The following is a 21262-nucleotide window of genomic DNA, read 5'->3' as shown; positions in this document are numbered from 1 at the left end:
TGTCAATCTGAGTAAATCTCACTTTTAAACAATTCAAGAGGCATTTGTGAAGAAGTGGGACAGGAGACAAAAGGACAGGACAACCAGGTGAGAATGTGTTGAATAGTTATGCTTTTTAAAAAGAAAAACAGAACATGGCGTTAGTAGCTTAACGGGCGACAATAGAAAACTACATTCATAAAGCTGGAGAATGGATGAAGAGTGCCATCTGTTGGACATTTTACACATTTAAAAGTAGAATTAAAAAGCTTTCGCGTAGAATTAAAAAGCTTTCGTGAGAAATCTGAATCGGTGCATTGCTCGTGATGAACAAAACCATGCATAAATCTTGGCACATATTCAAACCGGAATTATTCAGTTTTAAGGCTCATTCAGTCCAGTTTGAGTTAAAGTGGGAGGAAATGTGTCAGAGATGTTCTTGCAGCCACAGAACGGTGTTGAGGAAGCAGTCGGTCTGAGTGTCCACACGAGACAGAGAGTGGCCGTCCTCAGGGAACCACAGCAGTCTGAAGAGGAAGAGGAAGAGGCACTTACACAGGAACACGTAGAGCTCAACGTTTGATCAACAGCAAAGTCCTGAGTGAGTGACAGCTGGAATTAACCAATTACAGCAAAGTCTCTTCAAGACAATATAAAGATAGTGAGTTTTACAGTTGTTGATACAATTTCAAAGTCAATTTTGATACGAAGGAAAAAGCTTGATACTCAATATCGATTTGGATACAACAATAATAATTAAAACAAAAAATTGACAGAAAATAAAAGTAGTTTAATTTACTATGTACTTTTATACTAGTTCTAATATAATTCTACTATTGAGATAAACACTATTCAGGAAATGTGCATTTTTCATATAATTTCAAAAATAAATATTGATACTTGTTCAAATGAATATCTAGTTTTGATTCTATTTGTATCGATTAGTATCAAATTTCAATACAATCTTACTACGTTTACATGAATTGTGATCAAATTGAAATTGTCATCTGGCTCTGACAAAATTGTGATATACATTTTTTGACATATGGCCCACATCTACACTTATAGCCCATGAAGAAGACTATATTTTTCTAATTAGTGCAGCTCGAAAACACCAGAACCTACGTATTTATTGAAGTGTGTTTGCCCGTTCCAGCAGTGCTTTTACCTGACGGTTCTGCCCCGGCTCTTCAGAGCTCTGTACAGCTCCAGGCCCTGGTGAGGGGACACTCTACGGTCTCTGGCCCCCAGCATCAGCAGCAAGGCACACTTCATCTACAAGTACAGAGAGAATTGACTTCATGCCAGGAACTGACGTTTGCCTTCATCTACTGGCAGCAGAGGGAATTACATATGCAAGCAGCTCGTAAGGTTAAAGGTTAATGAATAAATAGATGAAAATGAGTTCATCAAATGAGCCGTTGATTTATGGACTTAAAACGAGCGTATAAGATTCTGGAGCAATGTCATAGCTAGACTGTGGCATCACACTGGGGGGGACTTTCTAAACAGGATTCGTCGAATAAGCGTGAATGAAGCTAAAGACAACTCCAGGCATGTGTTTGATGAGGGAAAAACATGGTTAAAAGCTCTTAAAAGATATTTCAGATCAGTTTACGGGTACGCACTAGACTCTGACCTTAGGCGCGTGTGTGATGGGTGACCTCTGCAGCATGGTGGCCAGAGCTTCAGCCGTTGGAATCTGCTCATAGGTGAAATCCATGCCAACGCTGCTGTATCTCCTAGACAGAGAGAAACACTGTTACTTCAAGCTCAACGACAAAATCCCTCCAAAATCTTCCCCCAAATCCTTCATGTAACAACCAGTCAATGATGTCGCTGGTCCCCAGGAGAGTGGCCGCGTTCACCACGGGGTTTCTCACTGCACACGCTCTGTAGACGTCTGGGAACTGGCCAATCAGGTGACAGGACAGGAACCCGCCGTGTGACCCCCCGAAAACCGCCAGCCGCTCGGGGTCGAGGGTCGCGTCGGTCTGGAGGGCAAACTGAACGGCCCTCTGCGAAAGAAAGAGGCTGTGATGAGTTTGTACCGACGACGTTCAAGCTTTTTCTAAGAGGGAAAACACACCTGGACATCGCTGACGTCCTGATCACCGATTTGTCCAATCAGAGACAAGATGCTGTCCTGGCCGAATCCTGTGGAGCCTCTGTAGTTCACTGCATAAAATAAACAATGACCCTCTAAATATATGATCACATTCTGGAAATCGATGTCATTTAATTTGTTCAAAAATATCAGTTTAATCACTGTATTTGACTGTAATTTAACAGCTGTAAATAAGAGCGTCTTTTTTATTAGATTATTTATAAGAGTTTTTTTTAATAGGTTATCAGTTTTTTATTATTATACTTCTGTGCCTAATCTGTGTTGCAAAACTGAAATTCCCCCATTGTGGGATAAATGAAGGTCATCTTTATCTTATCTTAATTTTACAGGGATTCCTTGTAAAAAAAAAAAAGAAAAAGAAGAGAGAAATGCATGTTTGGTGTAACATGGTGGCTTTTTTTTCAAAATAAAAGTATCATAATGTTATTGGTAATGACAGTATTTAGCATAAAAAACTGAACTATCTTAAAAGTCATTGGCCGTTTAGTTGTTCTTGTTTTACAGTGTGGGGTTAAGTGTCTTGCCCAATAACACACTTCCTGTGCACAACGCTGTCTACAACTTGCCGAACATTTTAAAGTGGACAAAACAGTTCCTCAATGAGCTTCTGCTGCAGCAAACTGTCCTAAAGTTCTGACATGTTTTTTACCTTAGTTTAACCAGAAAAATCCCATTGAGATTTGGAGATCTCGTTTTCATGGGAGTCGTGGGCAACAGACAAAACATTTTATATAAAACAGACATGTCGGAGGTCAGTGATATTTCCGGGTCAAAATGAGTATTAAGTATTGAACTGTTTTGATGCCGTTTGTCTTGGAACAAATGCAAAAACAAAAATCTAACAGAACATAAATAACCAAAATCTACAATTGTTGGTTACGTCAATTTAATTTGGCTAGATTTATTATTCATCATGTTTCCTGACACTTTGAAGCGGCTGTAAAACCAACGGTGCAAGAATGAAGGAATAAACAACGCACTCCAAGATGTGGTACAATCAAAATCACAAACTTCATCAAATCTGGGCACGCTCGTTCATCCATCTGTGACATAAACACTTCTTATATTGTGCAGTTATTCACTCGTCTCACCCATTAAAACAGCCAGTCCCAGTTGGACCAGACCCGCTGTGGTGATGTTCCACTCCGCGGGGGACTGGGAGTGAGGGCCTCCTACGCACACAGAATAACAGACATTAACCACTAATAATCACTTAATCGCATCTGTTTAAAGGTGACGTATTATGCTTTTCTCATGCATTTAGTAAAACACTTTTTGTTCAACATTTTGTTCATTATAAGCCTAATGTTTATCGAAAACGGCTTAAAATAGAAACGGATCCACTGACTTTGCGTCCAAAACCGCTTTAACTGTATCAAGAAGCACATTTAATCTACTTGCTTTTAGTATAATTTACACGATTGAACAAGAATCAGAATTTTTGAATAATACGTACAAGTAAAAAGAAGTGGGTGGGGCAACGGGGTAGGGGAAAATATAACCTCAAATGCAGGACATTACTCTAATGTGCATCAATCTATTGCAATACAATTCTGACTGAACAAATGATGAAGGAACGCTGGTACTGTTACAAGCTCAGAAAAGTGGATTTTACACAATATGTCCGCTTTAATAATTTGAAATGAAACTTAAAAGCATATAACCAGTACTGACCATGAATGAAGACGACCAGAGGTAGTTTAGTTCTGCCCCGAGCGGACGGTTTCACCAAAATGGCGCCAAAATCGAGACCAGCTGCGAAAAACGCATCACAGAAACAAGACGAGCTTTTAGAGAACGGTGAAGGAAAGATGATAAAAATGAATTAAATATTTAAAAAATAATGACTGTATTTGGCATTGTCCTCTTCGGGAGAGGGCTGGACGTCCATCACAGTCCAGGGGAAGTCAAACGTGCTCAGCGGAGCCTGGAGAGTTTTCCAAGACACGATCTGACCGTCCGAGGGCAAGAATCCCACTCTCTGTCGATGAGAACGCACAGTCCAAGCAAGTGAATCCAGTTCAATTGGAGATAAATGCATTAGTTACGGCAAATCACGCTTTAGAAAGAAAATGACAATTAAAAAAAAAAAAACAGAGACCAGGGCAAGGGTCAAGCTAGTTTCAAAATGCATCTTAAAGCCGTAGTTCAGTCAGGTCTGAGAGTATTTTTCGAGCAGTATTTGTACGTGTTTGTCACTATACCGGTTTGTTATTATTATTATTTTAATTTTTTCAAACGTTGCTGGTACTTTACTTTACATTCCTCCTGTCAACTGAAAATGTACAGAAGCTTTACTCGGTACTGTACAACTGGACGGTTTTAATTGTGAATTTTATTATTTACTGAACGCATACACTCCGAAATGACCTACCTATACCTGAATCACAACTTTCTTTATTTTCTAGAAAGGAGGTGCCACTATTATACATTCATAAGCCACATTAACGTTTCAGATTTAGTTATTTAGTCATGTGCGTGCTCATATTTTCGGTAAATCCCTCCAAACTAGTGATTAGAGTGACATATGTGTGTGTGTGGAGGTACCAGGGTGGGCGGAGTGTTGGGGCTGGAGCAGCAGACCACCAGCAGGTCTCTGTGGACGCTCAGGAGCCTCCAGGAGCCAAAGACCCTCGGACCGGACCGGACGTCTGCAGAGAAACATGAACGCGCTCACAGTTATGCACGCAGGAGAGGACAGAGGAGGCAGGAGAGGACAGAGGAGTCAGGAGAGGACAGAGGAGTCAGGAGAGGACAGAGGAGTCAAGAGAGGACAGAGGAGGCAGGAGAGGACAGAGGAGGCAGGAGAGGACAGAGGAAACGAGGAGGCAGGAGAGGACAGAGGAGGCAGGAGAGGACAGAGGAGGCAGGAGAGGACAGAGGAGGCAGGAGAGGACAGAGGAGGCAGGAGAGGACAAAGGAGCTAAAGGAGGAGGAGTCTTACTATGAGACAGACACGAGACACTCCGGGTTTGCCTGTCCACAACAAATATGTCCTGGAGGAGAGGATAAAGACGACGTTATACAAATTCTTAAACCAGCTAAAACATTATAATCCATTCTATAATAAACTAAACTATGATAAAAGTATGTGGATATTTGTAGCTCTAAAATAGTGAATAATGAGTTTGTTTTTTTCGTACCTTCCAGTTCTTGTGAGCGCTGCTGAAGACAACTCTCTGACTGTCGTCAGACCAACAGCAGGAGGACAGAGACTCGTACACTCCAGAGAAGCCTCCTGAAGGAGAAACACTATTTTACTTTGAAATACTTGAAGTGAATCAAGTACCTGCCGGTGGTCGAGTGGTTAAAAAAGCAATAGGATAGCTTTATTTTTTCTCTTGCATCTTTCAACTTTTATTCAATTATTTATTTATATTTGTCCTTCCGTCCATCTATTTGTGACTTTAAAGCAAGAGTGTCAAGACAAATATGTTTTAAGTCATGTTTGTGGAGACACGAGACAAATGTTACTCTGTTTTTCAGTGCCACAAAAACATGCAGAAATGAAAAAACATGCTTTTACTTTGATACTTTTATGCTAAAATGTGACACCGTGGGACTTTGAGAAATAAACCAAAATGTGAAACAAACACATGAGGGACAGACCAGTGTCTTCTCCGCTCTGAGCTCTGTGGACGACTTCAATCAGGGTGCAGATGATGCTGCTCTTCAAGTCTAACTGTAACAAACACATTCACACATTTAGACTTCACATCTTTAGTACTGCACTGTGAAAGCAGCAGTTACCATTTGCATCTTGAGGCACTGAGCGTGAGGCCCGAACACTTTTCCCTGAAGAAAAACTAAAGCAGATCCATCTGGACTGAGGCGAGGACTCGACACGGACACGTTCTCCTCCGACACGCGCTCTGAAAAACAGACACCAAAGACTGTGAGGAAGGTCAGCGTCCAGGCACAAGCGCTAAGAACAGCTTTATCTACTTTATATTCATGTCATTAGAGTTTAGGTCTAAAATGATAATGAAATAGAGGGCATAAATATAAGATATGCATAAGAATAATAGTCAGAAAACACAACTGACTTATGTGTAAATATAATGTACACTACATGTGTACATGTGTATATATAATGTACAATACATGTGTACATGTGTATATATAATGTACACTACATGTGTACATGTGTATATAAGATAAGATAAGATATTCCTTTATTGTCCCACATGGGGAAATTTCATTGGTGCAACGCAGGTAGATACAGAGGCAGATACAGAAGAACAGAACACTTATAGGAAGTCTGAAAAACACTTTCAGTAGAAGATCTCCTATAAATAAATAAAAACTCCCATAGACAAATAAATAAATAAATACCATTGCATGTGATCACGACAGTAATTGCACATGAATATGTGTCACGACAGCACATGAATCGCACATGAATTCCAACAGCAATTGCACATATGACAGAATTGCACATCAGTATTAGGTTGGGTCAGTATTGTGAGTGTTCAGTACTAACAGTTTTTGTTATAAAGTCTGACAGCAGCAGGAAGGAAAGACCTACGGACCCTTTCCTTCACACATCGAGGGTGGATCAGTCTCTCACTGAAGCTGCTCTCCAGAGCGGAGAGGGTGTCCTGCAGGGGGCGACACTCATGGTCCAGCATAGATGTGAATCTAGCCAGGACCCTCCTGTCCCCCACCTCCTGCACCGAGTCCAGAGCACAGCCCAGGACGGAGCTGGACTTCTTGATGACTCTGTCCAGCTTCCTCCTCTCCCTCTCTGTGATGCTGCTGCTCCAGCAGGCCACACCGTACAGGAGGGCTGATGCCACCACAGAGTCGTAGAAGGTCTTCAGAAGTGGCCCTGTCACGCCTGAAGACCTGAGTCTCCTCAGGAGGTAGAGCCGACTCTGGCTCTTCCTGAACAGTGCGTCTGTGTTATGAGTCCAATCCAGTTTGTGGTTCAGATGAACACCCAGGTACTTGTATGAGTCCACTCTCTCAATGTCCCTTCCCTGGATGTTCACTGGTAAGTGGGCAGTGGGGTGGCGTCTGCGGAAATCCACCACCATCTCCTTGGTCTTCCCCGCGTTGATGAGGAGGTGGTTCCGCTGACACCAGTCCACAAAGTCCTGCGCCAGTCCTCTGTACTCCGCGTCATCGTCGTCCGTGATGAGTCCGATGATGGCAGAGTCGTCTGTTGCAGGACACAGCTGTCCGTGTCATGTCTGAAGTCTGCAGTGTAAAGGGTGAAGAGAAAGGGCGCGAGGACAGTGCCCTGGGGCGCCCCCACACTGCAGGTCCGAGTGTCAGACACACAGTTCCGGGCTCTCACAAACTGGGGTCGGTCTGTGAGGTAGTCCAGGATCCACTCTGCCAGGTCAGACTCCACACCAGCCGTCTCCAGCTTGTCCCTCAGGAGCAGCGGCTGGATGGTGTTGAAGGCGCTGGAAAGATCGAAGAACAGAATCCTCACAGAGCTGCCAGGCTTTTCCAGGTGAGAGAGAGAGCGGTGCAGCAGGGAGATGACGGCGTCCTCCACTCCGATGCCAGACCGATATGCAAACTGCAGCGGGTCCATGGCTGAGCTCACGGTGGAGCGGAGGTGGTCCAGGACTAGCCGCTCCAGTGTCTTCATCAGGTGGGACGTGAGAGCCACTGGCCTGAAGCTGTTGAGGTCTTTGGGGCGCGGTGTCTTAGGCACAGGTACCAGACAGGAGGTCTTCCAGACCTGTGTTACCACCTTCAGCTTCAGGCTCATGTTGAAGACATGCTCCATAACTCCACACAGTTCATCTGCGCAGGACTTAAGGAGCCTGGGGCTGATGCCATCAGGTCCTGCTGCCTTCCTCACTTTAATCCTCTTCAGCTCACTCCTCACCTGTGCTGCTGTGACAGTCAGAGGTTGGCAGGGGGACTGTGTGCTGGGGGGATGGGTGAGTCCAGGCGAAGTGGGGAGCTGATGGTCCGGGGCAGAGAAGCGAAGAGGAACAGATGCAGGGCATTGTCCAGCTGTGGAAGAGGGAGCATGCAGCTGTGCAGGGGGAGGGGCGGGTGACCGATCAAACCTCAAGAAGTGAGCATTTAAATCATTCACCCACTGTAGATCCCCCTCTGTCTGGGCAGGGGGGATTTTGAAGCCTGAGATGGTTTTCAGGCTCCTCCACACTCCCTGAATGTTCTTTTGCTGCAGCTTCTCCTCCATCCTCCTCTTGTAGCCGGCCTCAGCCTGCCTGATCTTCCTCCTCAGCTCCTCCTTGTTCCCTGACCTGAAGGCTCTCTTCTTCTCCTTCAGCAGAGCCTTCAGTTCACGGTTAATCCATGGCTTATTGTTTGGAAAACACCGCACCGTCCGGGAGGGAACAATGTTCTCAAAACAGAAGTTGATGTAGTCCGTGATGCACTCTGTGATGGTGATGATGCCCTCCCCATGTGGGTTATAAAGCTCAGTCCAGACAGTGGTGCTGAAGCAGTCCCTCAGAGCCTCCTCGCTCTCAGCAGACCACATCCTCACCTCACGGGACACCACAGGCTGCCTGCGCACGATGGTTTCATATACAGGCCTCAGATGTACAAGGTTGTGGTCCGAGCTGCCCAGGGGAGGGAGGGGGGAAGAAGAATAAGCCTCCTTGGTGTTGGCAAAAAACAAGTCCAATGTTCTATTCTCTCTGGTGGGGCAGGTAACATACTGGGTGTATGTTGGTAGAACAGAAGAGGGAGAAGCGTGGTTAAAATCACCAGAGATGAGGAAGAGAGCCTGTGGATGCTGTGTTTGCAGCCTACAAGTGCAGGAGAGCAGTGCTTCACAAGCATTTTCAGCATTGGCAGACGGGGCCACATAGACTGCGATCAAAATCACATGTGAGAACTCCCGGGGCAGATAATATGGCCTCATGCCAATAGCCAATAGTTCAATATCCTTGTTACATAGCTGCTGCTTCACTGTGCAGTGTTCGGGTTTGGACCAGCTCATGTTCACATACACCGCCAGACCTCCACCTCTTTTCTTCCCGGATTCTCTCGTTCTGTCCGCCCGCAGCAGATGAAAATTGTCCAAACCTACAATAGAGTCTGGCATTTCTGCTGTTAACCAGGTCTCTGTGAAAATCAAGACGCTGCTGTCCCTATAAATCCTCTGGGACCGCATGAGGCTCGCTATTTCCGTCATTTTATTTTGAAGGGACCTCACGTTACCCATGACTACGGCGGGAACCGACTTCCTGTTTGTCCCTCTCTTCTCTCGGAGTTTACGTCCAGCCCGTCTGCTTCGTTGCGTTTTCCTTAGGATGTCCGCCGGGATAACGTGACGATCTCCGGGTAAGACGACTGTTCTCCGCAGTTTCATGAGTTCCTCCTTTGTGTAAACGCGGTACGGCGCCGGCCGGGGGGCGGGGCCGGAGCCCGGGGACTCAGAGCCAAGACACATCGCAACGACACGACGAAAACACTCAATCCAGCCGAATAAAGACAATACAAGTTAATTTAAAGCGATTCCAGTGCCTGTCCCGATTGTTCGTGAAGTTCCTCTTTCATATAAACGTGTATATAAACGTGTACCAACGACACGCCGTACTTTAGCGCGGCCGGAGGGCGCGGGGGGGGGGCTGGTGGGCTCGCTCGGAGCTAGCTCACATCACAACAACACAACGAACGCAACGAAAAACGCTCAAATCCAGCCGAAAAAAGTCAAAAACAGTTGAATTAAAAAACTATTCCAGCGCGTGTCCCTATCGTACAGTAAAATAGAAAAAATATACTAACTATATTTACAAAATATAGGAGATAAAGCACAATAAGTGTGCGAAAGAAGAGAGAGCGTTTACACCGGGCTGCCAGCTGTACCAGCGCCTTATATATAATGTACACTACATGTGTACATGTCAGGGCCGGCCCAGCCTATAAGCGAACTAAGCAGCAGCGTAGGGCCCCGAGGCGTTAATAGGGCCCCCAATCTGGCAACCCGTCTTATGAGAAGTGCGTGCGCAGCGTGCGCCACTAGTGTAGTAGCGCTGCTGGCGCGGCAGCGCACACAGCGGTAACATATAACGCACAAACCGCATTTATTTGTAATGACAATCTGGCAACCAAGACACCAAACCTGCGCTGATTGGGCAACTTCATTGTGCGCGAGGAGCTCGAGAGCAAAACATAAACACAACACAACGTGGTCCCTGCGTGGCCCTCATGTCCAGAGGAATATATCCCCCCGATGCCGAAAAACGAAAGAAGAAACTTCTTGACGATGTAAAGAAACTGCAAACTCAACAACACTCTCCAGGTATTGAACTTCTCTTACAAAGAGACGGTTAATGCTGCTGTTTGAAACAACACGATTCTGTCACGTTAGTTCGCTCAGGCTGGAGGCGACGAGAGCTCTGCCCCGCGCACAATAATATGTCTGAATGAAAGATAATAAGCTTAACATTTACACCAGCCCGGCAGTGTCAGCTGCAGGTGAGGCCGGTGAGACGCGTCTATGCCCCGGTCACTAAGAGGCGGAGATCCGGTCCGGACGAGCGCCGTCTCGTCCAGAACCTCTGACGTGAGACTTTGGAGTGAACAGTGTCCCGGGCCCCTGTCCCGGGCCCCTGTCCCGGGCCCCTGTGCAGCCTCAGTCAGAGATGAGCGGGTTTGAGTTTGCGTCTCTCTCTCTCATCACCATGCGTGAGATCAATCGTGACTCGTGATGTCTGTTTTACTTTGACTTCTTAAAGTGGAATGAGAGGAACGTAAAGGTTTATGCACGTAAGGTCCATCAGCCAATCACATCGCAGCATTGTTTCATGCAGGAGTCCAGTGTGTGATGTTCTGATCAGAACAAACATTTATATTCTAATTCACTTTTAATAGAGCAATAAAACATTTCAATTTATTTAAAAAGCATCATTAGACTATTTGTTATAAATTATAATAAATTGATAGTGAAAAATAACCAGACATATTATGATTACGTCTGTTATAGAATAATACTATATATTTTCATACAAAAGTGGCAAAGCTGCAGAAACGCAATCTCTTCACTATAGCTAGGTTTGGACCTTCACTTCTCGTTCTGTTCATTCTCTGGGAATAACATGTTTGCACTGTTTTATCAGTGTTAATTGTTAATCAAGCAATGCTTATGCCATTTGTTTAATTTAATATAACTTGTTTTGTCACTTTAGCAAGAAGGAACAGTTGGGAGCTGTAAAAGATAAATTAGTAAGGATAACTATTACTTTTACATTTTCAGTTAAAATGAATCAATTTGATCATAATTATTTTTCATAGCCAATATTGTATCGAGTAATTAAGTACACTAATGTATTAATAACTGGCTTTAAATCATTTTCTCCTGGCACAGTTTCATCACATCATCATTTTATAGCATTACAACCTCAACATTTTACTCTTACTTTAGCCGGCTGGACCACATTAAAATGCAGCAGAAGACCCAAAAAAGGTCTGAAAATCTCTGGGGGAGATCCCCCAGACCCCCCCTGTTCATTAATTTAAACTGCTAATGTGGCTGTAGACCCTTAACGCCCACAAATACGCCCAAAAACATATCTGGGACGTGTGTTATTTGTACAGGGAGTAGAGGTGATGTCAGCGGAATACCAAGTTGCATTGTGGGATTTAAGTTATCAATATTTGAGCTTGTCAGGTGTTGAGAATAAACTAACTGTCAAACAGATGCCCTGGAGTTTTGGTGCGCTTTGTTAGCGTTGAAGAAAGTTCCCATATGTGAATTGTTTACTGACAATGGCAATAAAACTGATTCTGATGACGTGGTGAGGGGCCCCCAAAAATGTTTTCGCTTAGGGCCCCCTGAAGGCTTGGGCCGGCCCTGGTACATGTGTATATATAATGTACACTACATGTGTACATGTGCATATATAATGTACACTACATGTGTATATATATAATGTTAGTTCTCACCACAGTTTCCTGTCAAATGGATCCTAAACACTGCAGACCTGTGCAGTGACAAGCGGGAAACAGGATTTAGAGGCAGTGCATTTTAAGGTGGTTGATACGAGTGTTGCTGTTGGTTACCGGCGGTTGGTGCAGAAGTTGAGTCCAAGTCTGTACGGCTCATGGAACCAGCCAACGAAGAAAACACTCTCACCATCCACCGACCACACGGCCTACACAGGGCATTATAAATAGTGAATACATTTAATGGTAATAGTTCATAATAATACGCATTAATGAGCCTTAATAAAGCATGAAAAAGACTCCATAATGTGGAATATTATGAGCCAAATCATCCAGAGGGACCACGCATGTCCCTGATTGGCTAAGCCACCTGTCAATCACGCCCATCTGAACTCAAGGAGATTAACAGAGTGACCAGAATGTCATTGATCAGTATAAAACATACTTTATGTTTTATACAGATTATACAGAGATTTTATTCTGGATTTTCCAGGCAAATAATTAAGTAGTTATTAAGCCTGAAAAATTACTTCATTAATTCTTTATTCCGGCTATTAAAAGTGTAGTCCAAGGTTAATTTTCATTTAATTTTCATTTTACATCAAATAGGTGGTTTGGTATTGTTGCATGTAAAGTAAATCCAAAATAAATGTTTTGAATTGTTCTTCAAACAATGGGCCACATGGGCCACATGGGCCGCACAGTATGTGGACCCAGGCACTGACCGTTACATCAGCCCAATGTAAAACAGCAGCCACTTCATTCTTCTAAAAATCACAAGTACGGAACAACCAATTCAACCCTTTAAACCCTTTAAACCCTTAAATGTAATGACATGTTCCGTCAGGTGGTTAGTCTCCGTTATATCGAACAATAGAAGGACCATGTCTAGTGTAAACTACTGCGCGCTGGTGAAATGACCTGTCCAGGAGAGACTTCAGCTGGAGCTCCCTGCAGCACAGAGAGGCCCCCGCTCCTCAGGTCCACACAGCACAGCACAGGGACGCTCTTATTGGACAGCGCCTCGCCCCAGTCCTCACGATACACACTGCGCTCCTGCCAACAGCCAAAAAGCCCAAAAGTAAGTCTTGAGCAGTTCAGAAGCAGAAGACTGAACCTCGCTCACCTTCACACTCCCACACGAGGCATTTGATGATTCCGTTTTTTTCTCAGCGACGTACAACAGTTTGTTCTCACACCTCGACCAAGACAGACAGCCGAACTGTGCTGGAAATACACAACAACAGAACCGTCACTCTCACCGACGAGCCCCTGAGCTGAGTAGGACCCCAGAATAATCGTCACCGTCGTCATAGACTCGTCCATGTTTGTTCAGAACTGTGAGGTTCAGGCACTTTCTCAGGCCGCACTCGTCCCACACCTAAAACAAAAGAGAAAAAAAGCATCTAACTCTTTTGCATTCTTCTTCTCTTGTCTTCTTCTCCTTAAACATTCTTTTCCCACCTCGAGAAGCTGGTGTCCACTGATTTCTTTGATAACCGCTCTGAGGCCTTGGACTGGAGAGAAAGAACTGAGACATCTAAAGGGGAAAAAACATACTAAACACATTATTTACACTCAGAAACTTCAGATACATCCGTTCCCCCGGTGTATAAACTATTACAATCAACTGTGTGAAGCTTTCTCCAGTTAAAAGCCCCTTTGGATGAGCCAGGACCCTAAAACCTGGAGGAGCACTACATCGCATACATGTTTATTATTGTGTAAGTACAAAACGTTCACTTCGTAGACACATTTGAAATAGTAGTAGACAGTAAACGTGGGCTCACTCTGCGTTGATGGGGACGGCGGGCCCCGGGGGCAGGACGGACTGGATTCTGTGCTTCTCTTCCACCAGCAAAGACCACCTCTGACAGAACGTGAGCCTGGAGCCGCGGACCAGATCGTTCTGAGCCCACCCTGGACAGCACAAGAGCCATGTCGATAAAACGAACACGACAAAACAACAAAACAGTTGAAATGTTTAATACACTGTGTATGACATAAACAGTGCCATTAGGGGCTTGTATTATTATTTCACAGTAAAACCATCTAACTTCTCTGCCAAAGAATAAACTAAAATAGAAGCATGTGTGGGGTTTTATTTCTTTCATTTTGGATGTTCTTGTTGCATTGAAAAACATTACTATGAGAGTGGGCTTGCTTCTCCACTAATCTGACTCGGCCTGGAGGAGCCTCCCTCTTGTCTCTGTCGAAATGTTTCCTCTTTTGCAATAATATTCCACATTATGCCACAACACGTCTTCAAGAGTTTTATTTATAAAAGTTTTTTTTTTATCATACTTCTGTGCCTAATCTGTTTCTGGACCAAATCTGTGTTGCAACCAAATAAAGGTATCTTATCTTATTTCCATGGAATCATGCCGGTAACTATGGTGACCGCCTGTCCCTCTTTCCGTTGTCCCGCACAGCCATTCAGGCCTCTGTCTGTCCCTGCCGGGTCCCTGCCCCACTGACTGAGAGAATGTGTCACTTTTTCATTGACGCCACTTGAATTTAACATTTAAAAAGTGACATTTACAAAGACAAATGACAATAATGAGGTTGGAATAGCAATATAATGATCTGCTATTGCCACCTCCCTCAGTTTCTCTGTCATGGTCTAAAAAACTCCTATATTTTGCAATTTGAGGTGGTCGCCCTAGGTCACGTGCCACCTCCAGAAAGTTAGCGCTGTTGCTTTAAACTTCATTCTTCAAACATTCTTGACATGAATAGCAGTGATTTGGTGAGCTGTGTTCGCAGAGGGTCGGGACTCAGGTGGGCTCCGCACGGGGGGCCTCCGGGGGCCCCTCTGTCTCACCTGTGCTCACGTCGTACAGCGTCTGTCCGCTCAGCGTCTGCGCCTTCACGTGCGCTCGCACCGGGACCGCGAGCGCGCACAGATCCGAGTACCGTCCCGTGATCCTCTCCGGGTCCATCACGCACGCGCGCACGCGCTTCTAAAACACACTTACGGAGAGGCGCAGCTCGGGTTACGACTCTGCAAGAATCCCCCGCGCGTTGACCTTTTCCAGAAGCAAAGTGAAAATGTGACTAAAAAAAGCTGTCTGCGTTCATTCATGTCGGTCACTATAACACACGCGCGGCTTCTTTAAAGTTGTGCAGGCGCGTCCCGCACATGGATCTATTATAGGTCCCGCAGCGTGGACCGTCCATGTTGTGAATGGACTGTACCACCGCGGCGCTGACGGGAGGGGTGCACTTCCACCGAGAAGACACTAGGTGGTGGTGTTTGACCGTGCGCCGAACACATAAAGAAAATCTGCTCTTTCGTGTGTTTCAAGGCAGCGTTAAGTCCAGCATCCTCCACCCGTGATCATCTGATTCACCCACGGAAACATTTACATAACACGGGTTCCACTTGTCACGGCTCCAGTGGCGCAATCGGTCAGCGCGCGGTACTTATAAGACAGTAGCTGCGGGGAGTGATGCCGAGGTTGTGAGTTCGAGCCTCACCTGGAGCAACACTTTATACTTTCTCCTATCAAAGTTTAAAAAGACTCAAATGACAGTGAATATAATTCAAGATATATTACTCAAGTTAAATCTGGAAGGCAAAACATCAGCCCAATACAAACATACTGCGTTGCAACAATGAAATTTCCCCATGTGTGGACAATAAAGGATTATCTTATCTTATACTGTGACGATCAAAGGACAAACTACAAAAATTAGAAAAGGCAATTGATGTTTAAGTATATGGCAAAGGTGAAATTACTGATACATCTATACTTTAGTGGATATTTTTACCATTTATGCCTTTACTTTTACTTTTTTCAAATCTAAATATTGCATATCTTGAAAGCAACATTCAATCAATTATCAATATTTTGGTTATCTGCCCACATCATCTATACAAAAGTTCAAATCATTTAATATTGCAGATATAAAGCCTTTATCACCAACACTTTTATTCAAGTAAGAATACCGTTATCCTTGAGAAATGTGTTTAAAAGTGTATTTTTTTAAAGTTAGGATAAGTTCATAGACATAAAAATGATCCAAAGCAGACTACATAGAACAGGTGGAATTCATTTTTTTTTTATTGATTCAAGTAGCACACGTTTCCATAGAGACCTGTCCATCTGAAAACCAGACAGATCGATTAAACAGCACCACAGCACCGTCAAATATTGTAATAAATTAGGAGTAAAACACACTACTCTCCGAAACAATGGTTAAAACGGGATATCTTCTCTCATAATTACGCCCCAGTACAAAGATTACAGCCTCTTAAACCCCTTGGAAGTCTCCTATTAGATATCATTGACTTAAAAAGTTAAATAAACTTTCACACGTCACACTTCATTTTTGGCAAGTCAACACGCGGCTCTGGTTCGAGATAGTGAAGATGTACGACCAAAAAAAAAAAAAAAAAAAAAAAAAAATGGAACCAAGAAAGAAAGTCCAGAGTAACAGTTCCCAACTGGTTTGTTCAGCACATAAGTCTTATGAATAGCACAACTGATAAGATTATTATACCATTTTTTTTAAATCGCCAATAGAACACATGGAACCTTGTGTTTACGCTCGAGTAGTAAATATTCATAATTTTGTAAAAAAGTAGTGTCACAAAAACATGATTTAATGTATTTTGGGCCCCACCAGCTGAGAACGACTGCTCTAGAAGAAGAGGTTTGTAGGACAGATAGGTGCGATATGAAAAAGCAAAGCTCTAAAACACAGCAGTAGAAGCATAAATGGTAGAAATTGTGTCCAGTCAGTTCATTCCTGGTTAAAAAAAGGCAAGTTACCCGATTTGGTACGGCTGTAATTGCACTGTAATACCAACTCCAGCCACAAGAGGTCAGATAACGAACGTATCAATCGTTTGTCGTGTTCCTATCAAATATAAAAATGGCTTAATTTATCACATTTGCGACTTTGGAGCAGGGCTGATCCGAGCGTTAAATTCATAAAGACGTTTTAATCTTCACAGTGAGAAATGCATAGGTCTGGACGTCGCCGCAGAACGCTGGGACCGAAAACCTGAGCGTGAAAGTGTAAATCGCCGTTTAGTTAGAACCGTGGTCCAGTTTGTGCTAAGTTTTGAAGGCAGTGTGTGTTTGGCAAAGGCATGATTCCAGAGAGAAACTGGCCGCGTTGGATAAGACAGGAGTCCGACTTCGGAGGCTTGTGTTCCTTCTCAACTTCCATTTTCCTAGAATTATATATATGCATCTATGAGGTGTTCTTCCGTCACATGACGTCGGCGCGTTTGTCCCTCACTTTGTTCCTCAGCTTTGTCCTCGCTTTGAAAGCAGCGGCGTTGAACAGATGCTGGACAGAAACAACATTTGATTATTAACAAAATAAAAAGGATTAATTAAGGAATGTCGAAGCAAAAATGCATCGAGTTCTAGTATTACCTTCTCAAAGCGTGAGATCTTGTTGGTTTTGACTCCGTACTCTGGGAGGAGAGGAGCTCCGAGGCCAAAGATGTCTCTCAGGAGAGGGTTGAACTAAACATGAACACACATTTTCAACCAAATATCATGGCAACAACTCCTGTATGAAATAATAAACAAATATACTGTGGCAATGGATGATTAGCTTAATACAGATTTATTACGTTTGACTCCTTCAAATAGAAACACAAAGGAAATATGGCACCTTTTTAAATGAATCACAAACATTATAAAAGGGACATATTGTGTGAATATATACATATTTTTTTAAATTTGTGACAGCAGTGTTTACTCATCATTAGTTTCCTCCAAGTTGCATTATGATTGATTCCTGCATGTTTGAGTTAATCCTGTGTTGTCCTGGAGGCTGGAGTTTTCAGAAATTCCCCATTTTCACCTACCCCTCATCCATGCCCACATCTCTGTTCTCCGTTGACATTATTTGAAAAACACTCAAATGTCCAGTTCTAAAGTGTCACTTTTTAGAAATAATAACATGTAAATGACTAAATGACAATCTGCTGCTCGTTACGGTGGAATGTATGAAGAGTTTATCAGTTTTGCAGTATTGAACAGGAAGTAGACGGACCAGTTTTAGATCAATATTGCAATTTACTTTGAACAAAATATAAAATTATATTTATATCTACCTAAGAGTTAAATATTAAGTACCTGGAAAAAAGGGCACAATAGTCTCCTATAATAATTCAGTATCTATCAAACTACCATATTTTGTTAACTATAAGTCGCACCTTTTTGGCTGGGGTGCGACTTACACAGCGAAGCGACTTATATGTGATATTATTCGTTATTTTCACACTGACAACCACAAGAAGGCGCTCTAGGCTCAAAGCGACGCAGAAGAAGAATCTGCACTTCCTCGACCTCCGGAGTTTGCAGAGCTATTGTGTCACAGTAATTTAGTGATTTGGGGTAAAACTGATGCTTTGGTAAACTTGTTAGCATGTTCTTTATGCTATAGTTATCTGAATAACTGTTAATGTTACGTTAACATACCAGACACTTACCACAGTTTGTTATCTATGCTTCATGTAGCTGTCATTACGTTAGCATCTTGAATTTTATCCCAAAAAAATTCCCAAAAATGCGACTTATTCTCCAGTGAGTCTTATATATGTTTTTTTTCTTCTCTATTATGCATTTTTTGGCTGGAGCAATTTATATTCCGGAAAATACGGTACTTTCCGCCCTCATTTTAGTATTGAAGTATTTAGTATTTAGTATGTAGTATTATGCTTGTGCTGACCTGTAGGTGGTGCCTGACTCCGGACACCAGTATTTCTTTAAACGCGTCATAGCTCCTCCTCCTTATCCAGCTGTCGATGTAAACACTTTCCACTCCGAACCGGATCTTCTCCTCGGCGAATTCCTCGTTCTGCAGAAATTACACCAAAAGCGCGGTTACCAATCTGGCCGATTTCTCCGTCGCCGGCGCAAAGGCGAGTTACGACCGACCTCCAGATAATGCAGCACTTCTCGGAATATGGAGCGCTGCTTTCGCCGGTCGTTTTTAGCCCGGTGCTTGTTCCCGTCGGTGGCTAAACCTTTCAGGGACTCGCATAAACCTTCTTCTATCTCAAACTCCTGCAAATGAAAAAGTGCAAAATTCAAGCCTAATCCAAATACAGTCTTACATGTGTTATTTAGAACTGTTATGGGATTTTGTACCTCGTCGATGTCCCGTGCGAGCTCAACCAAAAGTGCGATCGTTTCTCCGACTGCGATTCTGTAGTTTACGTCTGGGCTTTGAAGGCAGCACTGCAGTTTAGGGATGTGGCTTGGGAGGGATAAAGAAAGAAACCAGCTTTAGAACTACGGTCGTCAGTGAAATATGAATTTACAGTGGTAAAAGTGCACATGACAGGGCTTTATTTGGTGTATTTATGCATGTTGCATGTATAACTTATAGTTTGACACCGATCGAGCAGGTATTTGTGGAGAAAAGTTTGAAAAATCGGTGGGAAATGACAGGGAGTGACATCACAGGGACATTCGCTACATAATTTACACAAAGAAACAATATTTTTGACGGTCTAAATATTAATTCAACAAAATAAAATTGCTCTCATATATTTTTATTTGTCGCATAAAAATAATTGTGACATTTTATGAGGTTTTTCCCAGTGTTTGCTGGGTAATTTCTTCTTGTGATGTCATCAATTACAAACAGGAAGTGAAACTATAAAACCAAATAAATGAGCTATTCTGTTGTGGTTTTTTCAGAACATTTTTTTCTGCCAAATTCTAAATATATTCATTTCAATTGCATTTTAGTTCAATGAGCGGTCAAACCTGTAGGGGGCACTTTAAGCACAGGTCATACACCGTTTACTGGTCGAATATTGAAAGTTACATAGTGCCCCTATAATAGTTTGTCATTCAGGGTTCACATTTTTCAGCCTGTTACTTCCATTTACCCAAAATATATGAATTTCATTAAAACACCAACAGTTTAGACGTATTAGTGACTGAATAAATGAGTCTCTTGTGGTTTGTGACCGTGGCGCGTGTATGACACTCACACATCCAGCAGCGAGTTGATTTTGGAGGCCGGGCACAGTGTGAGGAGCAGCGCCCAGGCCTGGAGAGCCGCCGCGTGCAGAGCCGGACTCCCGGGCTTCACGATGGGCAAGACTCCCTCTCCGTTGGGATACGTCGCCATGAAGACCCCCTCCAGCAGGGACAGCGACTGGATCAGGTCCTGGGGAAGGCGCAGGGGGGGCGGGATTCAGGTCGATGTCAAAGCGACGGCACAGTTTACGAAGGACAGTGTGAAAATGGTTACCTCTCCGTCTTCGGCGGCGGAAACGTAGCAGCACATCCCCAACGCTCGGGCGCACTGGGAGACGACATGAGGGAAACTTATCTCTGAAGCGGTTTTGTGATGCGGCGTGTTTATTTTTACGTGTCGATTTTGTAAGAAGTAGCACTCACGCTCTGCCTGGCGATAAGGCTGGCTCCGGTGTCGATGAGTAAAGTGGTGAAAACAGGGCGGAGCATTTTAAAGCCCTCCGCGGCCTCGTCTCCTCCTCCCAGCTGGATGCACAGCAGAGAGAAGAGCGTGGCTGCTGCCGCCTGCTCCTCGCCCCCTCCTGGACAAAGCGGGACAGTACAGAAAAGTTACACGCTTTTTATCCTCTGATTATGTAGAAGACCTGCCGAGTTTAGACCTCTGCAAACATGTCCTTGTATTAGTCTAGCACTTCAGATATTAGTGTTCATGCAATGGCTGCTCCAATATACAAAAATATATATGTATTTACTAATTCCAATCATTAGCATCAGTGCCTTTGTGTACATAGTAAGCCTATTTTTATTTTTATTCTATAGCAGATTTAAATAGTTTTTCTTTTTGACTTATATAGGCTGTTTTTATCATTGTTCATTGTTTTATGTTGCACCGTATCACCAAAGCAAGTTCCTATGTTTGTGAATTATTTTCATTGACAATGGCAATAAACCTCTTCAGATTCTAAAATTAAGAAAACAAACAGAAATGAAAGTAGGTGATGTACGGACTCTCACAGAAACACGCTGATTTAAATGTACTCTAAAGTAGAAATACAATCAGAGAGCAACTTTCCCACTCGAGGAAACACGTTCGTACAGATTTAATGTACCTAACATTACACGACTTCTAGAGATGCACCGATCAATCGGCCGCCGATTTTAAAAAGCCGGTTTTATGCTGAATCGGCCCGAATCGGTGACCGGCCGGTCCATGTCGTAATTGCTGGTTTTCGGCCGATCCAAACTGACCCGCATGCGCAGTGCGTAGCAGCTCAACGCGCCCAGAGCAAAACAGCTAAAATCT

At 43.6% G+C, this 21262-nt stretch overlaps 2 protein-coding genes and 1 non-coding gene across 4 annotated transcripts in view; 1 reads left to right on the top strand and 2 right to left on the bottom strand.

Moving 5' to 3' along the window:
- Positions 1-290: 290 nt before the first annotated feature.
- On the bottom strand, positions 291-15033 carry LOC140363061 (acylamino-acid-releasing enzyme). The gene is made up of 21 exons (XM_072449382.1): positions 14820-15033; positions 13786-13915; positions 13460-13535; positions 13301-13376; positions 13122-13222; positions 12917-13051; positions 12113-12204; positions 11996-12033; positions 5858-5979; positions 5717-5789; positions 5251-5345; positions 5052-5103; positions 4655-4758; positions 3956-4088; positions 3782-3862; positions 3199-3279; positions 2069-2157; positions 1804-1997; positions 1619-1721; positions 1148-1254; positions 291-506 (listed from the first exon to the last, which is right to left on the bottom strand). The coding sequence occupies exons 1-21, from the start codon at positions 14935-14937 to the stop codon at positions 407-409; spliced, it is 2100 nt and encodes a 699-aa protein (XP_072305483.1). The 5' UTR covers positions 14938-15033; the 3' UTR covers positions 291-406.
- A 355-nt stretch (positions 15034-15388) lies between these two features.
- trnai-uau (transfer RNA isoleucine (anticodon UAU)) lies at positions 15389-15483 on the top strand. Its single transcript has 2 exons — positions 15389-15426; positions 15448-15483. It is a non-coding gene; the product is annotated as a tRNA-Ile (tRNA).
- A 564-nt stretch (positions 15484-16047) lies between these two features.
- Positions 16048-21262, bottom strand: part of ifrd2 (interferon-related developmental regulator 2) — a 13568-nt gene continuing 8353 nt past the window's right edge. For both annotated transcript variants that reach the window (XM_072449380.1, XM_072449381.1), the window contains 8 exons: positions 20383-20540; positions 20234-20287; positions 19971-20149; positions 19117-19225; positions 18904-19032; positions 18695-18823; positions 17389-17481; positions 16048-17299 (listed from right to left, as the gene is read on the bottom strand). In XM_072449380.1, coding sequence (XP_072305481.1) covers positions 17219-17299; positions 17389-17481; positions 18695-18823; positions 18904-19032; positions 19117-19225; positions 19971-20149; positions 20234-20287; positions 20383-20540 — 932 coding nt within the window. In that variant the 3' untranslated portion in view covers positions 16048-17218. The remainder of the gene's footprint in view (positions 17300-17388; positions 17482-18694; positions 18824-18903; positions 19033-19116; positions 19226-19970; positions 20150-20233; positions 20288-20382; positions 20541-21262) is intronic.

The sequence above is a fragment of the Eucyclogobius newberryi genome, unplaced genomic scaffold (genome assembly GCF_026437365.1).
Source record: "Eucyclogobius newberryi isolate DKJ021-1_F unplaced genomic scaffold, fEucNew1.0.hap1 SCAF_17, whole genome shotgun sequence".
Lineage (NCBI taxonomy): Eukaryota > Metazoa > Chordata > Actinopteri > Gobiiformes > Gobiidae > Eucyclogobius > Eucyclogobius newberryi.
The sequence above is the reverse complement of the archived record's forward strand: the minus strand, read 5'-3'. Positions and strand labels throughout refer to the sequence as shown.

Coding starts and splice junctions, on each gene's coding strand:
- LOC140363061 (XM_072449382.1), bottom strand. CDS start 14,937: ATGGACCCGGAGAGGATCACGGGACGGTACTCGGATCTGTGCGCGCTC. Junction 13,377..13,459: donor GTGGACACCAGCTTCTCGAG/GTGGGAAAAGAA, acceptor CTTTTGTTTTAG/GTGTGGGACGAGTGCGGCCT. Junction 3,280..3,781: donor TCTGGTCGTCTTCATTCATG/GTCAGTACTGGT, acceptor CTGTGTGCGTAG/GAGGCCCTCACTCCCAGTCC.